This window comes from Triplophysa dalaica, chromosome 12 (assembly GCF_015846415.1).
Source record: "Triplophysa dalaica isolate WHDGS20190420 chromosome 12, ASM1584641v1, whole genome shotgun sequence".
In the NCBI taxonomy this organism is placed as follows: Eukaryota; Metazoa; Chordata; class Actinopteri; order Cypriniformes; family Nemacheilidae; genus Triplophysa; species Triplophysa dalaica.
In genome coordinates this window covers 5,586,771-5,603,351 of record NC_079553.1, presented here as the reverse complement: position 1 = coordinate 5,603,351, position 16,581 = coordinate 5,586,771, and the positions used below count along the sequence as shown (strand labels likewise).

General features: G+C 38.5%; 3 protein-coding genes across 5 annotated transcripts; 2 read left to right on the top strand and 1 right to left on the bottom strand.

Moving 5' to 3' along the window:
* The first annotated feature begins 192 nt into the window (after window positions 1–192).
* On the top strand, window positions 193–3,409 carry gpatch4 (G patch domain containing 4). 2 transcript variants are annotated; one of them, XM_056761619.1, is made up of 8 exons: window positions 193–424; window positions 537–640; window positions 790–863; window positions 938–1,030; window positions 1,119–1,229; window positions 1,378–1,493; window positions 1,659–1,709; window positions 1,841–3,409. In XM_056761619.1, the coding sequence occupies exons 2-8, from the start codon at window positions 562–564 to the stop codon at window positions 2,712–2,714; spliced, it is 1,398 nt and encodes a 465-aa protein (XP_056617597.1). In that variant the 5' UTR covers window positions 193–424; window positions 537–561; the 3' UTR covers window positions 2,715–3,409. The 2 variants fall into 2 exon arrangements, with proteins under 2 accessions (XP_056617597.1, XP_056617596.1); XM_056761618.1 differs by having other exon boundaries at window positions 194–424; window positions 540–640.
* A 17-nt stretch (window positions 3,410–3,426) lies between these two features.
* On the bottom strand, window positions 3,427–5,935 carry LOC130432310 (C-type lectin domain family 9 member A). Of its 2 annotated transcripts, none has more exons than XM_056761620.1 (9): window positions 5,801–5,935; window positions 5,528–5,599; window positions 5,380–5,436; window positions 5,111–5,218; window positions 4,704–4,738; window positions 4,429–4,603; window positions 4,173–4,330; window positions 3,865–3,962; window positions 3,427–3,592 (listed from the first exon to the last, which is right to left on the bottom strand). In XM_056761620.1, exons 1-9 carry the CDS (start codon window positions 5,862–5,864, stop codon window positions 3,427–3,429), a joined length of 933 nt encoding a protein of 310 aa, XP_056617598.1. In that variant the 5' UTR covers window positions 5,865–5,935. The 2 variants fall into 2 exon arrangements, with proteins under 2 accessions (XP_056617598.1, XP_056617599.1); XM_056761621.1 differs by having other exon boundaries at window positions 5,528–5,596; window positions 5,801–5,908.
* Window positions 5,936–7,924: 1,989 nt separating this feature from the next.
* Window positions 7,925–14,987, top strand: nes (nestin). Its single transcript, XM_056761731.1, has 4 exons — window positions 7,925–8,815; window positions 8,967–9,091; window positions 10,265–10,338; window positions 11,503–14,987. The coding sequence occupies exons 1-4, from the start codon at window positions 8,003–8,005 to the stop codon at window positions 14,853–14,855; spliced, it is 4,365 nt and encodes a 1,454-aa protein (XP_056617709.1). The 5' UTR covers window positions 7,925–8,002; the 3' UTR covers window positions 14,856–14,987.
* The last annotated feature ends 1,594 nt before the right edge of the window (window positions 14,988–16,581 follow it).

Genomic DNA, 16,581 nt, shown 5'->3' with positions numbered 1-16,581 from the left:
TATGTGGTGTGTATGGTACAAAATAGAGAAACAAATTATCCTTTATGGTACTTATTGAACAACATTATTTGCGAGAAATCAGCAAAACAGAGAATATTTATTTTATTGTAATAAGCAAATACATAAAAGCAAAAAACTCACAATAATCCTTCATAAATTCTTCACAAAACTGAGTTTCAGTTTACACGTTAAGCACAACTACACGACATGTAAACAATCGTATAAACACATCTAATAATATATTTGATTCTCCAAAGCTGCACAGCACCTTAGTTTGTCCACTGCTGTACATATTCTAAAACGCGTTTCGTTAATAGACACGTTGTCCCATTTCGCCTTCCGTATGTAAATACCGGCTGGTGTCATGTCTGCTCCTATGCTAAGCGCGTGGTAACACTGCTCGATATTTCCTCTGTTCTGTCCGGTAAGAATCTGACGTTTTTGCTTGCTAACTTGACAGATTGCTCTTAAGTAACCCGTGATAGAACTATATATTATAATTTTAAGATCTTTTAATCCGAGTTGTATGCCTTCAGTAGATTCTGTAGAAGCTATTCTCTCATGGCAGAGACTAACCAAGAAAAAGCGACTGGACTCAAGTTCGCGGAGCAGCAACTTCTGCGTCACGGATGGGAAAAAGGTTCATTTTTAGATTATACAGATTCTACACATCACAAACACTGTCTGTCATGTCACAACTTGCCTTACTCATTCAAACAACTATTTAATTCAGCGCATCTTATTCTCAAGTAATGGTCCAACACGTGTGTTTTTACTGTTGTATTAAAGGTAAAGGTCTGGGCAGGAGAGAGAATGGCATCTCCGAGGCTATTAAAGTCCAAATTAAACGTGATAAAGGAGGGGTGAGTGGACGTTTTGAGCTATAGATAACATGCAGATCAAACCTTCTTAAGCGCATTATACTGTTTGTCCTCAGATGGGCCATAAAGAAGGAGAGCAGTTCACTTTCCACTGGTGGGATCATGTTTTTAACAAGGCCTCCTCTAGCCTGGTTGTGGAAACAGGACAGGTAAGGCTGCCATAGTGTTTTGAGTCTCTTGATCCATGACATTTACTGCCAGTTCTGACGAAAGTTGTATTGTGTAACTGTGGTTTAGGATGGTGTGATGGTGAAGGCGGAAAATGACAGCGGTAATGGTTTGATCTCCAACAAGAAGCCACGCAAAGCTATGTTAGCCAAATCCATGCTGTATGGATCTTTTGTCAAGGTACAAAATTAACAAATGCAACAAACAATCAAAATAACAGGTTCTTCAGTTTTTGTCCACGGTAATATAGCTTTTAGATTGTTGTTGATGTCTGGATTTGTTATGGCACTTGCGCAGTTGTGTTAAAAAGTTCTTTCTCTTCTCTTAGTCTGCAACTCTGCTCTCGGGTCAGCAGCACACAGAAAAGACCTCTGATTCAGATGATAGCAGTAGCAGTAATTCTGAAGATGAGGACCAAAAACTGGACCTCTCCAGCACTACAAAGTAGGAGCTGCCAACATCTTAAATTTTCTTAAAAACATTAATACATTTTTCTTTTATCATTTTGCAATAAAGATGCACTTGTAATGCTTTCAGTGAATTGTATGCCAAGACGGTAGAAGGTGTCAAATTAAAATAATAATACTCGTTCTGTCTTTCTCATTCCAGGTTATCAGATGCAGACTTGATCAAAGCTTGTGGAGGACGAACTGCACACAAGTGAGTACTGATCTCTTCAAGTTTACATCATAGTCCGCACCAGCACATCTTTTTTTATGGTGATGGATGTAATATGAACCATGGTTTAACTATTTAACCCCTTTAACTAATCTCTTTTTGTTTATTAACAGGGGGGCCAGACATGGTCTTACTATGAGTGCCAAACTGGCCCGTCTGCAGCAACAGGAGCAAGAGTTCATGAACAAGTACAGTAAAAAGAATCAGCCTGCAGCAACATGTACCAGCGGCCAAGTGTGTAAAAATGTCACCGTCTTGAACCATGAGGACAATCCAGCTGCTACAGAGAAAACAAAACGCAAGAAGGCGAAAAGAAAGGAGCCATCTGAGAATGACGTCTGTGACAATGGAACAGCAACAGATATTTATGAAAGTAATGATGTTGAGGACATGAAAAAGAATAAAGACACTAATGCTTTCGTGAATGATGCTTTAATGATGACTGCTGAGCCCAGAAAAAAGAAAAAGAGAAATCGTGAAGTCAAGACCACACCTGAAGAGAGTTTTGATGGGCACTGCAGCTCGGCCTCACACGCATCAGAAAAACCACATTTAAAATCAAATAAAACAACTTCATGCCTACCAACAATGAAGGAAGACATCCCCAAGAAGGAGAAAAAGAAGCGATTGTTCGCTGATGTGATCAGTGAAGATTCCACAAAAACGAAACCACAGGAGCTTCGAGAAACATCTGACAATGTCTCCAAGCAAAAGAGAAAAAAGAAATCCTCCATGGACCACTATGCATCTTCCCTGACAGACTCCTCTGTGATGATGATAACAGAGGACTCTAACACAGAAAAGCAGAATATGGACATGAAAACGGGTGGACAAGAGAAAAAGAGAAAGAAGAACAAGAAAAAGAAAGTAAGAGAAATTGAGGAGCAGGAGGTGGAAGAAAAATTGACATTAGAAGACTCTGTCCCAAAGAAAAAGAAAAAAGGCCAAAAATTGATGGTAGTTTGTGAGAAGAAACTGGAGTGCTAAAACTTTTTGAATGACTGTTTAGTATTAAACTAGATGATATCAGATGTTGTGAAATAACACATTATTTATTCTGACAGATGGTTGAGCTTTTAAACTTGTTCCTCACAAATGACAATTCATGGCACGGTTTCATAGACAAGGTTTATCTTAAACAGAGACTATGCCTTAGTTAATTTAGGCTGTTTAAGTCACTTTTATTAAAATGGCTTGTTAAAAAAACATTACTGATGTAAATCTAGAGACTAAACAACAGCGCTGATATATTTTAGGATATGTCAGGGCGAGTTATTTTCAGTTGAGACAGCTTAAAATAAATTTTATTCTGGGACTAGTTTAAACCTTGTCCAAACTGGGGCCATTAGTTTGGGTGTCCTTAAATTGTGTTAGGATATATTGTAAGGTTTTACAAATTACAATGAAATATTAACTAGATATTAAGAACATAATGGAGCAGCCTGCAGCTGAACAGTTTCTCTCACTTTTTTCTTTTGATTTTCTGATTTATTTTCCTAACTTACATACTTCACTTTAAAATACATCTTCATGTGCCACACTGAGATGTCAGGTTATTTCTTCAACAGTGCCAAACTGTAATGTTAGTACACTTTAAATTTACTGACATTTTCATTAAAGTCCAGCTGTGTGACTTTTGCTTGAGTAGATCAACAATAAATGTTTACATAACTCTTTTTTTACGAGAGTAGTGGATTATTCATGTTGAAATGTTGAGGAATTGTGGCCATGTTAAACTGGTCATTTTGCAGATCCACCTGTTCATCATACTACAACCCGCAACCTTCCAGCTTTTATCTGAGATGTTGCTTCTCATTGAGAGAACACAGTGAACGGTTGTGTCTGTGTGTGTTTCAATCCAGAATCTAAAAGAACAATATTAACTTTTTAAGGCTCATTAAATACTGACTTGCAGTCTGTATGTAATAACCGTAGCATTAACAAAATAATGTCTCTTTCATAGTTTTCATAGTACACAATTACAAAACAGGTGGTTTTTAAACGCTGCCTTTAAGTATTGCTCTACAATTATTATATACAAATAATAAAAAATACATGACTAATGATAAATGTTATCAATCATTTAAAAAATGTTTTGTTTTAGCTCTTGAGTAGAAGAATTTTGTTTTATTCTTACCCTTCTCTGAGCTCTGCTGCACTGGTCCAATTCCAAGGTCCGATCCAGTACCCGTGATATACGTCAAAATAGAATTCAACGTGCTGATTGACAAATTCCTGAAATTGTATAACAAAAAGTGTTATCATAGGACTTTGGATCATGTTTTCACTACTATTGTAATTTTTCCTACTATGGTAGTCAATGGGGTCCTAAAACTGTTTGGTTACAAGCATTCTGCCAAATATCTTCCCGAAAATCACACTAGAGAGTGTGTTATTCATGACAGAATTTTCATTTTTGGGTGAACTATCCCTGTAAATGCAGACCTGTTCCTCCACTCTGTCTATTATAGCCAGATGAGCTCCAGACGTCTTGCAGGACTCTTCACTTTCTCCCCATGTTTTCCAGGGATGTTCTACATGGAAATAGTAACAGCTGGAGCCATTCTGAATCCAGATTTTTGGACAGGGTTTACACTGAACCCCTGCAGGGAGAATAAGTTTATGTTTAATATAAAAAGTCCATTCTTGTCCCAGAGATCAGTCATAAAGAAATGTGAACAGATCCATTGTCTATAGTTACCATTCTCTGTGGATTGACAGTAGTCCTCTATGGAAAGGTTTTTTTGTTTCAATATGAAGTTCAGGTTGCTGTTAAGCTCTTCATTCTGTGTCGTAAACCCTTTTATCTCTCTCTCCAGTAGCTCCTTGTGTGTCAGTAATTGCTGGTTGTCTGTTCTCTCTTCAGTGTACAGGGTCTGTGTGAAGTGGTTTCCAGGGGTTAAGTGATGCTCTGAGCTCTCAGGTTTTTATTGTTTAGTAGACATGAGGATATTTCTGAGTGTGTTGATCTCTTACCAGAATTTTTTTGCTATCTGTCATATGATTGTAGTCTGCAATATAAAAAAGAGAACTTACCCGGGGTTTATTAGTCTGCCTACCATGAAAGATGTTAATTAATAGCTATTTTAACACAACAGTCATAGTCTTTGCAGAATCGTACAGTAAATTACACAACTGGACCATTTTGACCTTAAATAAAATTATGAAACTGTCTTCTTACAGGCAATTGTAAACAATAACATTTTACTGTTCATGCCACTCTATTTATGTAATGTCTGGGTTGTTGTGAAAACACTTAATCCTGTTTCTGGATGTCCCCGTTCCCCACCGTAGATACTTTGAGTTCTAATACAATACACATTAAACAGATTTTTGATAAACCAAGTTCATGTGTTGGAACCAAACTTTAGAAATGTCCTTACTAAGGATGCTGACTGCGGTTAAAGCCGAGATTAGAAGAATACAGAGCACACCCAAACACACTGTAGCTCGTCTGTATGATGGAGAGGTCGAGGTGGTCACTTCTTTTTCTGAAGAAGAATATGTCTATGATTCAAATAATTCTATGCAATAATTCAGAGCAACTAAAACATTGTAACATTTGACAAATGAAGACTTGGTAGAGCAGGAGATTCAGATGTTTTTAGAATCATGTTCTGTTAGGATTAAGTGGGTGAAATGTTTTCTGTACCTTCAGACTGCTGATCTTGCGGTGGTAAACCAGATTCTTTTCCTGGAAGTTGTTGAGCTGCATAGTAAAAAAAAGATGTCAAAACCGGTTTTATCTGAGAAAAGCAGGATGAAAACAAATCCGTGCAAAGGTTATAATTATCTCTAACCTGAGGACTTGGATTGAATCTCTTGTATTTTTACCTCTGCATACGGTACAGAGTCGTCTGACTGTAGCTCTGCTGTCCAACAGAAACCAAACAGACAAACAAACATTCATTTAAACACAAAACATACAAAAAAAGAAAACCCGGTCTTAGTCTCTTTTGTCACAAAACAGATTAAAATAGTTGTGGTTACTGGCTATTACGATTGTGTAAACTTGATTTGGGCTTGATTGAGATTTTCTTTACCATTAAACAAGTTAAGACATCTGAACTTACCTTTTGTTTTGTCATTGTCAGAAGATTTAAAGATGACTGTTGAATAACACACCTCATCTTCCATTCTAACAGGACAAGTCACTGTGTCATTAGATAGAGAAGAGCAGAAGGATGTTTAAAACAGGCGGTGTTTAGCAGTGAGAAGTTTGTGTTCAGAATTTGGAAAAACCAGAAATTGGTCAGATAAGAAATCTTGCATTTTACAGAACACATTATCACTTTGTTTCTGCAATTACCAGTGAAAGAGGAAGATGATACAATGCTTAAGAGTTTTTGAAACACCTTTTCAGAGGAAGTTCTGTAACTCCAGAGAAAAGAGACCAAACCTGTACCAATTAAATACAAAAGCAACATTCAAGTTTAAAATAGAATAAATCATACAAATAAAAAAGTTAAATCTAAAGAATATCTGTGTAATCAGGCATTTGGTTGTTAATAATTTTTAACAATTTAGTTTTCTTTTCATTCTTTCATACATTTCTTTTCTTTTCATTCTTTTTTAATCCATGCTTTATGAAAACCAGGAAAAATAAAACAAAGTTTAAAGATGTGTGATATTAAACAATACTTAAGAAAAATCTTAAATTAAATGATTCCTTAAAAATGTCAATGACAGTTGTGTCCTCAACTTTGTGTCAACTCCATCGTGATTTGTATAATCCTGAATAGATCAGACAATGTCCTGGACAGCCATAGCCAAAATTTACTCATTGTAAAATCCACAGTATATATATACTTTTTAAATTTACACAGTTAAACCCTATACTGTTTAAACGCTAAGATGTCAACTAAGAATGCCATGTGTGATTTTCTGTGTGATTAATGAGTTTTGTGAGTCAGTGTTGTGCGATACATTTTGTTTTGTTTATAAAAGGTCCAGTGTGGGCCTACAGCACATTTTCAGCATCTAGAGATGAGGTTCCGAATTGCAATCAATGGCTTACTCCACCTCTCCCCAGTCCCCACACCCCTTCAAAGCATTACAGCAGCTGACAAGATGTCGTCATGTTTTCGCTTCTTTCCCAAAGGAGATATTTACTTACAAAATGAAAAAAAATTGACAGGATCCAAGCCGAATTTCACAAATTTTCTTCAGGAGATTGAGAATTACTGCACCAGTTTGGAAAGTTGTTAATAAAAAGCAATGAAATTTTTTATGAGTATCTAATATTTGAAAAATGGATATTGGACTCTGGCTTATTGTTCTTGGATGTACAAGTTATAGAACATGTATTGTTATATGTGTTCTGCAAAAAAACGATAACTTATTTATGAAACTCGCTCTGTAGAGAAGTTTGTCCGTAGGCTACTGTAGAAAGGGGACTCACAGAAAAAGCTCATTATGATGATGATTTTATATGTATGTATATTATAGGCTATTGCATTTCTGTCAGTAGACCCTCCAGAAATTCACACACTGGACTTTTAAATTAATTTAAATTTGTTTCTAGTTTTTACTAATTAATATATTTGTAAACTAACATTAAAACATGTTTTACCCCTCATTTCATGAATCGGTGAACTATTATGTAAATGACATATGAAGATACTTTCAGCCAGATTTTACTCAATGTTGATTACTTATCTGTTTCATACAACTTCTTTATAATCAAACATCTCTCATTTTACAAAATGTACTCAAAATGTTTTGTTTTTAAAACATATTCAAATAAAATATTTCTTAAAATGCAAATTCCAGGCTTTGAAAACGCTTTTTGCTTTATGTAATATGTGCAACGTGCCACAAGAGGGAGCAGAAGGGAAAAAACATTACAAAAATGGAGGAGAATTACAAGCAACAGAAATATATATATATTTTTTTTAGGTTTTCACCATTTCACATAAAAGCAACATTTATTTTATCACACTTATATAGTTGGTTCTCTTCATTACCTCAAATGCTCACATTTTAAATGTGAATCCAGCAGTTGCAGTGTTAACTTTCCAAATTACATCACTGCTTTCCCATTCTGTCCGTCCACCCCTCCTTCTTCACTCCTTCGCCCTCCCCCTTGTCATTGTCTATGAAAGGAGTGTCTTTCTTTCGCCGGTCCATTCAGCCACTGGGCATTGGGAGTGTGGTCCAGACCTCACCCTCGAGCCAGCCATTATAATAATTTTGCAGCCACCTAGACCACTGAGAAGACCCACAGCCTCTCTGTGCACTAGTCTAGTGTTCCTTACATAACAATTTACACCACGATGGAGCTTTTGGGTCTCAGACAGCCCATCACTCTATTTCAAGAGGAAAAGTATCAGATGCTGGAGCTAAACCAGCGTCTGGAGTCATACCTGGGCCGCGTGAAGCTCCTGGAGGAGGAGAACAAGCTACTGCGAGAAGAGATCCACACACTCAAGAAGAACAGAGACCCACCAGGCCAACACAAAGCTCAGGAGGAGGTGCTCAACCAAACCAGGAAAATAAGGGAAAAAGCATGGAGAGAGAAAGATCGTGTGGAGATGGAGGTGGAGAACCTGATAGAGGATATCGAGATGGTGAGCGTTCAGAGGCAGAAAGAGAAAACGGCCCAGGCTGAGGCGCAGAGAAGACTCGCAGATAGCAGAAAGGAGCTCGAGGAGGAGCGCCGAGCTCAGATTTGGCTCCGGGAAAAGGGCACCCAACTGGAAAAAGACCTCATGCTACAGATGCAAGTCCACCAGGAGAACATGCAAACTTTGCAGGCCTCTCTGAAACAGACAAAGCAAGTCCTGATGGCTCCTCAGTCCATTCAAACTATGAGTATTCCAGACATAGGACAGGAGTTTAGCCACAGAGCAGCTCAGGTCTGGAAGGAGGCAACCAGCAACTATCAGAGACAGGTAGGATGTCTGGAGGAAAGTTTGAATCAGGCCAAGAGCAACATGGCAAAGATTGATCAGGAGAAAAGAGAAAACCAGCATCAGCTTCAATACGTGGCTAAGGAGCTGGAGAGCACGAAGATAAAGAGAGAGATGCTGGAGAAGCACATGGTGCAACAGAGGGAGGAACATAGAATGGACCTTCAACATTTTCAGGTATGAAACACGCTCTTCAGATTTCGAGCTTTCTTTCAGTATAAATTGTTTATTTACACATTTACAGAATAAAAGCAATAGTGTGATCAGTTTGTAGCAAAGAAATCTTAATCTAAGATCATAAGAAAGCATGTCTCACTCATCTGTTCAGGCAAAAGTAGACGCTCTGGAAGAGGAGAAGGACACTCTGGGACAGGAGATAGACAGTCTGATGATGGACAGACAGAACCTGCTGCAGGTGAAGATGTCTCTTGGACTGGAAGTGGCCACGTACAGGTATCTGTTCATGTTTTCAGTAACATTACAACAAACGCACTTTATTTTACGTTGATCAGAACCAGGTTATTTGCTTTTTAGCTCCCCCGCTAATGAGAATAGACTGCGGTGTTTGTAGTTTTGGAAGGCACAACTAATATCATTATGCATCAGTGACACTAAAAGCCTTTCAGCCACACTGAGAGGGGTAACTTAGATCATTCAATCAGAATAGACCCTCTCCATTTGCCACCCGGCACTGACCCCGATCCATCTGCTGAGGCAAGGCCAGTGAAATAGTGGGGGTGGGTAATGCATTCACTTAAAGGGATACTTTATCCAAAAATTAAAATTCGGTCATCATTTCCTCACCTTCGAGTTGTTTCAACTCTGTATAATTTTTTTGTTCTGATGAACATAGAGAAAGATATTCGGAAGGATGCTTATAACCAAACAGATCTGGCCCCCCATTGACTCCTATAGTAGGAAAACAAATGTTGTTTTTTGTTGCTGTTTGTTGTGTGTTTTTCACAACTTGAATTAACGAAGAACAAACGTGCCTGTTTGATATATATATATATATATATATGAAACATGTATATATTGTGATTTAAACAAAAATAAATTGTTACTGATGCTTTAAATGCTTGAAACACATGTTTTGGGCTGGATACCTGTTACACTCAAAGTGTGTTTTTGTGTGATGTCCTGGTAAACCCTACAGTGTTTGTACCAAATGTCCCATCAAAGATGTCATATTGACCTTGTGGGGGCATGTTTTGGTTCCCATGAGGAAAGAGCTTATAGATCAGACAAAATGTTGTATGAAAATGCAAAAAATGTTTGTGTGTGGGGTAGGTTGAGGGTAAGCGGAAATAATATATAGAATATAAAGAAACAATATACACAGAATATACAGTTCACTATGTCTATGCAAAGTTCCCATAAAACATGGAAAGCTAACACGTGTTTGTGTGGTTGTGTGAAGTCCAACTCTTGCGGTTCTTGAATGCTGTGTGTAAGAGTATTTGACACCAGACCGAATGCTGCAGATGGGCTAACAATGACAAATCTGACATACAATTTGCATAACAGCAGAAGCAGGCACAGGGCTGGCGCTCAGCTTCATCGGCCCATCCCTCATGTTCAAGAATGTACTGTAACACTAACAGCTGTTCTGTTGATTTATTCCAGAGCCCTGCTGGACAGTGAGGGCATGAGAAGCAACAGACCTGCAACAAACAAGACTAATTCTACTGTTCTTCTAGGTAAAATGACAAGGCACATCATGACACATCAACTGCTTTCCAATGCATTGTTGGCAGTAGAAAATTCTTGACATATTTCCCCAAAATATTTGCTAAAGTGATGATATTTTTTAAACTGAGCCTGTACATAGAGATCCAAATTCATATCGTATACTATTTGAACATAGATCCCTTTTATCACTCTTCTGGGCTAGTTATTAAATGCTTAGAGCTGTGCTGAGTGCATGGTAAGGTATCTGTCTAAGCCTGTAAAGATACAGTAGCTTCCTGTGCTAGTCCCTTAGGTCACTGTAGCAGATGGCTGCACTTTCCAGTAATGCAGCTTAATGAAGATCAATACTTCTCCATTTCGACTGACTCACAGTTCAGGACTAGCATGTATTGTGATAACTCCCCCGGGAGGCAGATCAAGGGTCTGTGTCCATGTCATACATGTCTTCAGGCTGTGGTCTTATCTTTTAGAATCAGTCACATCATAGCTCCAACAGCATTTTATGGATGGCAGTAGGATGAAGCATATTTTTTTGTAAAGCGAATTACTATAAATTCCTTTGTGGAGCTATTCTAAGAAATGAAAGTACTGTATTTAAGAAATCCCTGTTGCAGTATATTCTTGTTACATTGCCGTATAAGATTCTTGCTGACAAAGCAATTTGATTTAATAAGATTTAAAAGGAATCATTTGCGTTCAAATATTGATGAATGGAAAAATATTGTGGTTTAAAGGGATGGTCCACCCATAAATAAAAAGTCAACATTTATTCACCATCATATCATTTTAAATCTGTATCTTACTTTATTTCTGTGAACGACAAAAGATTATATTTTAAGAAATGTCTTGGTGGTTTTGTGTCTATACAATGGAAGTCAATGGGACCAATGCTGTTTGGTCACCAACATTCTTCAAAATATCTTCTTCTGTAGAAGAAAGGTAGTTATACAGATATGAAATGAAAGTAAATAAATGAATTTACATTTTTGGGTTATCCCTTATTCATTTTATATTAATCAACTTATATTGGATAACCCTTTTAAGAAACTTTGAATTTTTAATATTATTTGTCAATGGTGAGACAGATTGTTAAAGGTATGTTGATCAAGCAAGTCTTTTCCTTTGTGTGTGACAAAGCCTGTCTCACCATCACCATGTTTTTTTTGTTACAGATGCTCTCTCAAAGCCCACCGGGACCCATCCAGCTTCAAAGACCACTGCTGCTTCCAGCCATTTCAGCAGTATTGTGTCTACAAGTCACAGATCAATCACCTCATCACGCAATCTGCTGACCAATGCAGCTCCGACATGGCCCCCGGCTCGAGGGACTCCACAAAAACCACCATCCAGAATGCCAATAACAGACAAGAAAGAAAAAACTGCAGAAGATCATTTGCGGTCAGAGAATGACCTTCAAGACAATGCCTTCACAGCAACTCCTTCCCAAACAGTGCCAGACAGTGTCACAGCAAAACCAAAACCAGAAGATATTGAGGTCCAGAAAGAGAGAGAGTCAAAACACCCTCAGACTCAGATGACTCAAATGATTGAATCTAGAACCAGTGAATCTGTATTGATGAGTGTCCTACCAAGCTGCCTCTCCCTGACTCCTGAAAGAGAGAGCTGGTCTGGTCCATTCACAGAACCTGCTGGGGTTTTAGAAGAAAGTAAAGATGAAGAAACCGAGGTTTCTGTGGAGATGGCTCGGATCTCACACACACCCACGGTGGCCTGGGAAGAAAATAAAACGCTTACAGAGGATGAAAAAGAGGACGCCTCTGAAATGGATGTCAAATCAGAGATTATTAGTGAAAGTCACGTTATTGGGTCTGGAGTTGAAGAAAGTGATAATAAAAGTCAAGTCGGTGAAAACACAAATATACTGGCTTCTTCAATGCAAGAGAATGGATCATTATACTCAGTGGATGAAGATCTAATGAGGATAGATGAACAGGACAATGTGAGCAATATGAGTGAGGACATCACAGAGCTGATGAACAGTGAAACAGAAGCAGCAATGGATTTGATTATTGAGTGGGACAGAGAAGAAGACAAACAGGAACAGAATGAGAAGAAAATGATGAGTCCTGACTTTGAGGTTGAGGAGAAGGAGGAGATGAAAGTGACAAGCACTGATGCTGAGAAACAAAATGCGATGAAAGTGATGATCCCAGATGCTGAGGAACAAAATGAGATGAATGTGATGATCCCAGATGCTGAGGAACAAAATCAGATGAATGTGATGAGAACTGATGCTGAGGAACAAAATGAGATGAATGTGATGATCCCAGATGCTGAGGAACAAAATGAGATGAATGTGATGAGAACTGATGCTGAGGAACAAAATGAGATGAATGTGATGAGAACTGATGCTGAGGAACAAAATGAGATGAATGTGATGAGCTCTGACGCTGATCCTGAGGAACAAAATGAGATGAATGTGATGAGAACTGATGCTGAGGAACAAAATGAGATGAATGTGATGATCCCTGATGCTGAGATAAGGGAACAAAATGAGATGAATGTGATGAGCACTGAACATGAGGTTGAGGAACAAAATGAGATGAAAGTGATGAGTGCTGATGCTGAGGAACAAAATGAGAGGAATGTGATGAGCGGTGACGCTGATGCTGAGGAACAAAATGAGATGAATGTGATGAGTGCTGACGCTGATCCTGAGGAACAAAATGAGATGAATGTGATGAGAACTGATGCTGAGGAACAAAATGAGATGAATGTGATGAGCGGTGACGCTGATGCTGAGGAACAAAATGAGATGAATGTGATGAGTGCTGACGCTGATCCTGAGGAACAAAATGAGATGAATGTGATGAGAACTGATGCTGAGGAACAAAATGAGATGAATGTGATGAGAACTGATGCTGAGGAACAAAATGAGATGAATGTGATGAGAACTGATGCTGAGGAACAAAATGAGATGAATGTGATGAGCTCTGACGCTGATCCTGAGGAACAAAATGAGATGAATGTGATGAGAACTGATGCTGAGGAACAAAATGAGATGAATGTGATGATCCCTGATGCTGAGATAAGGGAACAAAATGAGATGAATGTGATGAGCACTGAACATGAGGTTGAGGAACAAAATGAGATGAAAGTGATGAGTGCTGATGCTGAGGAACAAAATGAGAGGAATGTGATGAGCGGTGACGCTGATGCTGAGGAACAAAATGAGATGAATGTGATGAGCTCTGACGCTGATCCTGAGGAACAAAATGAGATGAATGTGATGAGCGGTGACGCTGATCCTGAGGAACAAAATGAGATGAATGTGATGAGCTCTGACGCTGATCCTGAGGAACAAAATGAGATGAATGTGATGAGCGGTGACGCTGATCCTGAGGAACAAAATGAGACGAAGTTGATGAGCACTGACGCTGATGCTGAGGAACAAAATGAGACGAATGTGATGAGCGCTGACGCTGATGCTGAGGAACAAAATGAGATGAATGTGATGAGCGGTGACGCTGATCCTGAGGAACAAAATGAGACGAATGTGATGAGCGCTGACGCTGATGCTGAGGAACAAAATGAGATGAATGTGATGAGCACTGACGCTGATGCTGAGAAACAAAATGAGATGAAGTTGATGAGCACTGACGCTGAGGAACAAAATGAGATGAATGTGATGAGCGCTGACGCTGAGGAACAAAATGAGATGAAGTTGATGAGCACTGACGCTGATGCTGAGGAACAAAATGAGATGAAGTTGATGAGCACTGACGCTGATGCTGAGGAACAAAATGAGATGAATTTGATGAGCGCTGACGCTGATGCTGAGGAACAAAATGAAATGAATGTAATGAGCACTGACGCTAATAAACAGGGTGAAACAGGGTTTGACAATGGCATACAAGAAAAGAATGAAACAGAGGACGAGAGTGTGAGCGAAACAAAAAACGAAGAGATGGAAGTGATCAAAAAAGACATTAATGATAGTCTTCTTCAAACAGAAAGACAAACCATTCATTCTCCCATTAACCTCCATCATGAGGTGCGTTCAGAAGAACTTGTACCACCAACTGAAACCTTCCATCACATCTCAAATGAAGATCATCCTTCCCCTGAGGAAGATGAAAGAGAAGACGACCAAGATGATGAAGATGACTCCCCAAACATATCCGCCTCATGCAGAACTGACCCCGGAGAGTGTGACAGTTACAGTCAAGAGAACACATTAGCAGACACCCGCCCCTTGATTCGCTACAAAAGCGATGAGGAAACAGACATGAACCCACAAGCGTCACAATTTGGTGTCGGTGAGATCAGTGACGGTGAGGATGAGAAGGAAAAAATGGACGGAGATCGGTTGGGTCAGAGTGCCTCCAAACGCTTCAACACCATGGAGGATCTGTCTGAAGAACCCGACATAGATGTCATTGGAGAGATGATAGCAGAAGAGATCGTTCAGAAAGAAGAAGAACTGTATGATGAAAGAGAGCAGATGATTCTTCATAGTGAACATGGAGACCATGAGATATGGTGGTGGAGAGAGAAAGTGTGAAAGCAAATGATGACATAGGAGACGAGGTCCATTTTCTCAATGTTTATGAGGAAAAGGAGAATCCACAACTTTATCACACCGAACATGAGGAAATCGTTGATTCATCTGAGAATCCAGAAAGTGCCATTTTAAAATGTGTTAATCCATCCTCATTCGCAGATGCACCATTGCCTGATACATCGCAGGAAGTACAATTTCAGAATTCACCCATCTTCCAAAACAGCAATACAATCGAAGAGCAAACCTTTCAAGAAGAGGTCCAGAAAACCACCAACTTGGATTTCATGGACACTCCCTATATGGACACTGAGATAAATAGTCAGCCAGACAGCCAGATAACCCACTCTGACCAGGAGGAGTGCAATAGTTCAGAGGATGAGTCTCCAAATGCCAGTCAGTTCCTCCAGAATTCAACCTTTTCAGCAAGTGCCAATGAACAGTCTGGTAATGATGGAGTCTCCAAAGCTGAGTCTGAAGAACTTCTCAATAAAGACTTTACGGAGAAGAGCACTGAAGACCAGAAAGATTCCTCTGAGCATGTGAACTTGGACAGTCCAAACCGAATGCCAGGTGTGACCAAAACCATCTTTGGAGATTTTGATGTCCATCTTAAAAATACAATGGAGAGCTTTTCCACAAAAGAATACAGTAAAGAGGAGGTATTCCTGTCTACAGAAAAGAAAAGTGAGATTCACAGTTATTTTAGCTCTAGCTTGAAGGAAGATTTATGGGGTGCAGGAAAAATGGAGACGGCAGCTACGTTTGACCCAGCCATGACTGAACACTCGCATGATCCTATTCACTTAAACCAGGACGTGGCCTTTGGAGAGGAGTGGGGAGATGTGGGGGTCATGCAAACAGCTAATGATAACCTTAAAGAAAAGAGAAAGATCCAGTCACAGGATGAGAACCTAATGGATAAAAAACAAGAATCGAGGCAAGCAGAGATGATCCTGTCGGATGAGTCTGTGGATGATGGAGATTCCTGGTCCTCTGGTGATGAGTAACAATTGTTTCCTCTGTCCAACAACTATTTAAGACTGAATCAAAATTAAAAAAAAGAAAGCCTTATATTATTGAGCCACAGTAAAAATCTGTGGTTAAAGAACGAAGCAACGTCAAACACAATTGAACCAAAACCCGATTACATAACCAGGGAAATTAAGAAAAGAGGAAGAGTGTGGTGTGTGTCATTGTGTGATGTCGTTTCTTTTCACTTTTTAACAAACAGTTGTGCCAATAGTGCTTTACTATGAAGATTCACATGTTTGTGGTTTTTTACGAGATAATAAGACAAGCTTCCTGTTGATCTTCATCTATCAATTTAAAATAAAAAAAATAAAAAATAAAAAAAATTGTGTGTGTGCATTGATGTTGCTATAAGAAGCAGAATAAAATCAATAATAACAATAATACATAAATACATATTTTTAGTTATTTTTTAGTCGTTTTCTTGTGACCTTAATTTTTAAGAAGTCAAAAATATATAATTTAGCAAAGCAAATATTTTAAGACATTATTTTACATTATTTAGAACTTTATATTTGCTTTGCAATCATTTTGAATCCCCATTATTCAATCTTTTGAGTTTTTAAATAATAAAAACACACAGAGATTATATCTGTATGAAAGTTGTGTATTGATGTTTCTGTAACCAGACTAAAATTATTTATAATAATAATAATAATGTTTTATATAAATGTTTGATCATTTTTTTATCAATAAT

Bases quoted from the DNA above. Each gene is read 5' to 3' on its own strand.
- gpatch4 (XM_056761619.1), top strand. From the start codon at position 562: ATGGCAGAGACTAACCAAGAAAAAGCGACTGGACTCAAGTTCGCGGAG. The intron at 864-937 runs GTGAGTGGACGT...GTTTGTCCTCAG, and splicing joins TTAAACGTGATAAAGGAGGG to ATGGGCCATAAAGAAGGAGA. The intron at 1,031-1,118 runs GTAAGGCTGCCA...ACTGTGGTTTAG, and splicing joins TGGTTGTGGAAACAGGACAG to GATGGTGTGATGGTGAAGGC.
- LOC130432310 (XM_056761620.1), bottom strand. From the start codon at position 5,864: ATGGAAGATGAGGTGTGTTATTCAACAGTCATCTTTAAATCTTCTGAC. The intron at 5,437-5,527 runs GTTAGAGATAAT...TTTACTATGCAG, and splicing joins GATTCAATCCAAGTCCTCAG to CTCAACAACTTCCAGGAAAA. The intron at 3,593-3,864 runs GTAAGAATAAAA...TTGTTCTTTTAG, and splicing joins GCAGCAGAGCTCAGAGAAGG to ATTCTGGATTGAAACACACA.
- nes (XM_056761731.1), top strand. From the start codon at position 8,003: ATGGAGCTTTTGGGTCTCAGACAGCCCATCACTCTATTTCAAGAGGAA. The intron at 9,092-10,264 runs GTATCTGTTCAT...GATTTATTCCAG, and splicing joins CTGGAAGTGGCCACGTACAG to AGCCCTGCTGGACAGTGAGG. The intron at 10,339-11,502 runs GTAAAATGACAA...TTTTTGTTACAG, and splicing joins TAATTCTACTGTTCTTCTAG to ATGCTCTCTCAAAGCCCACC.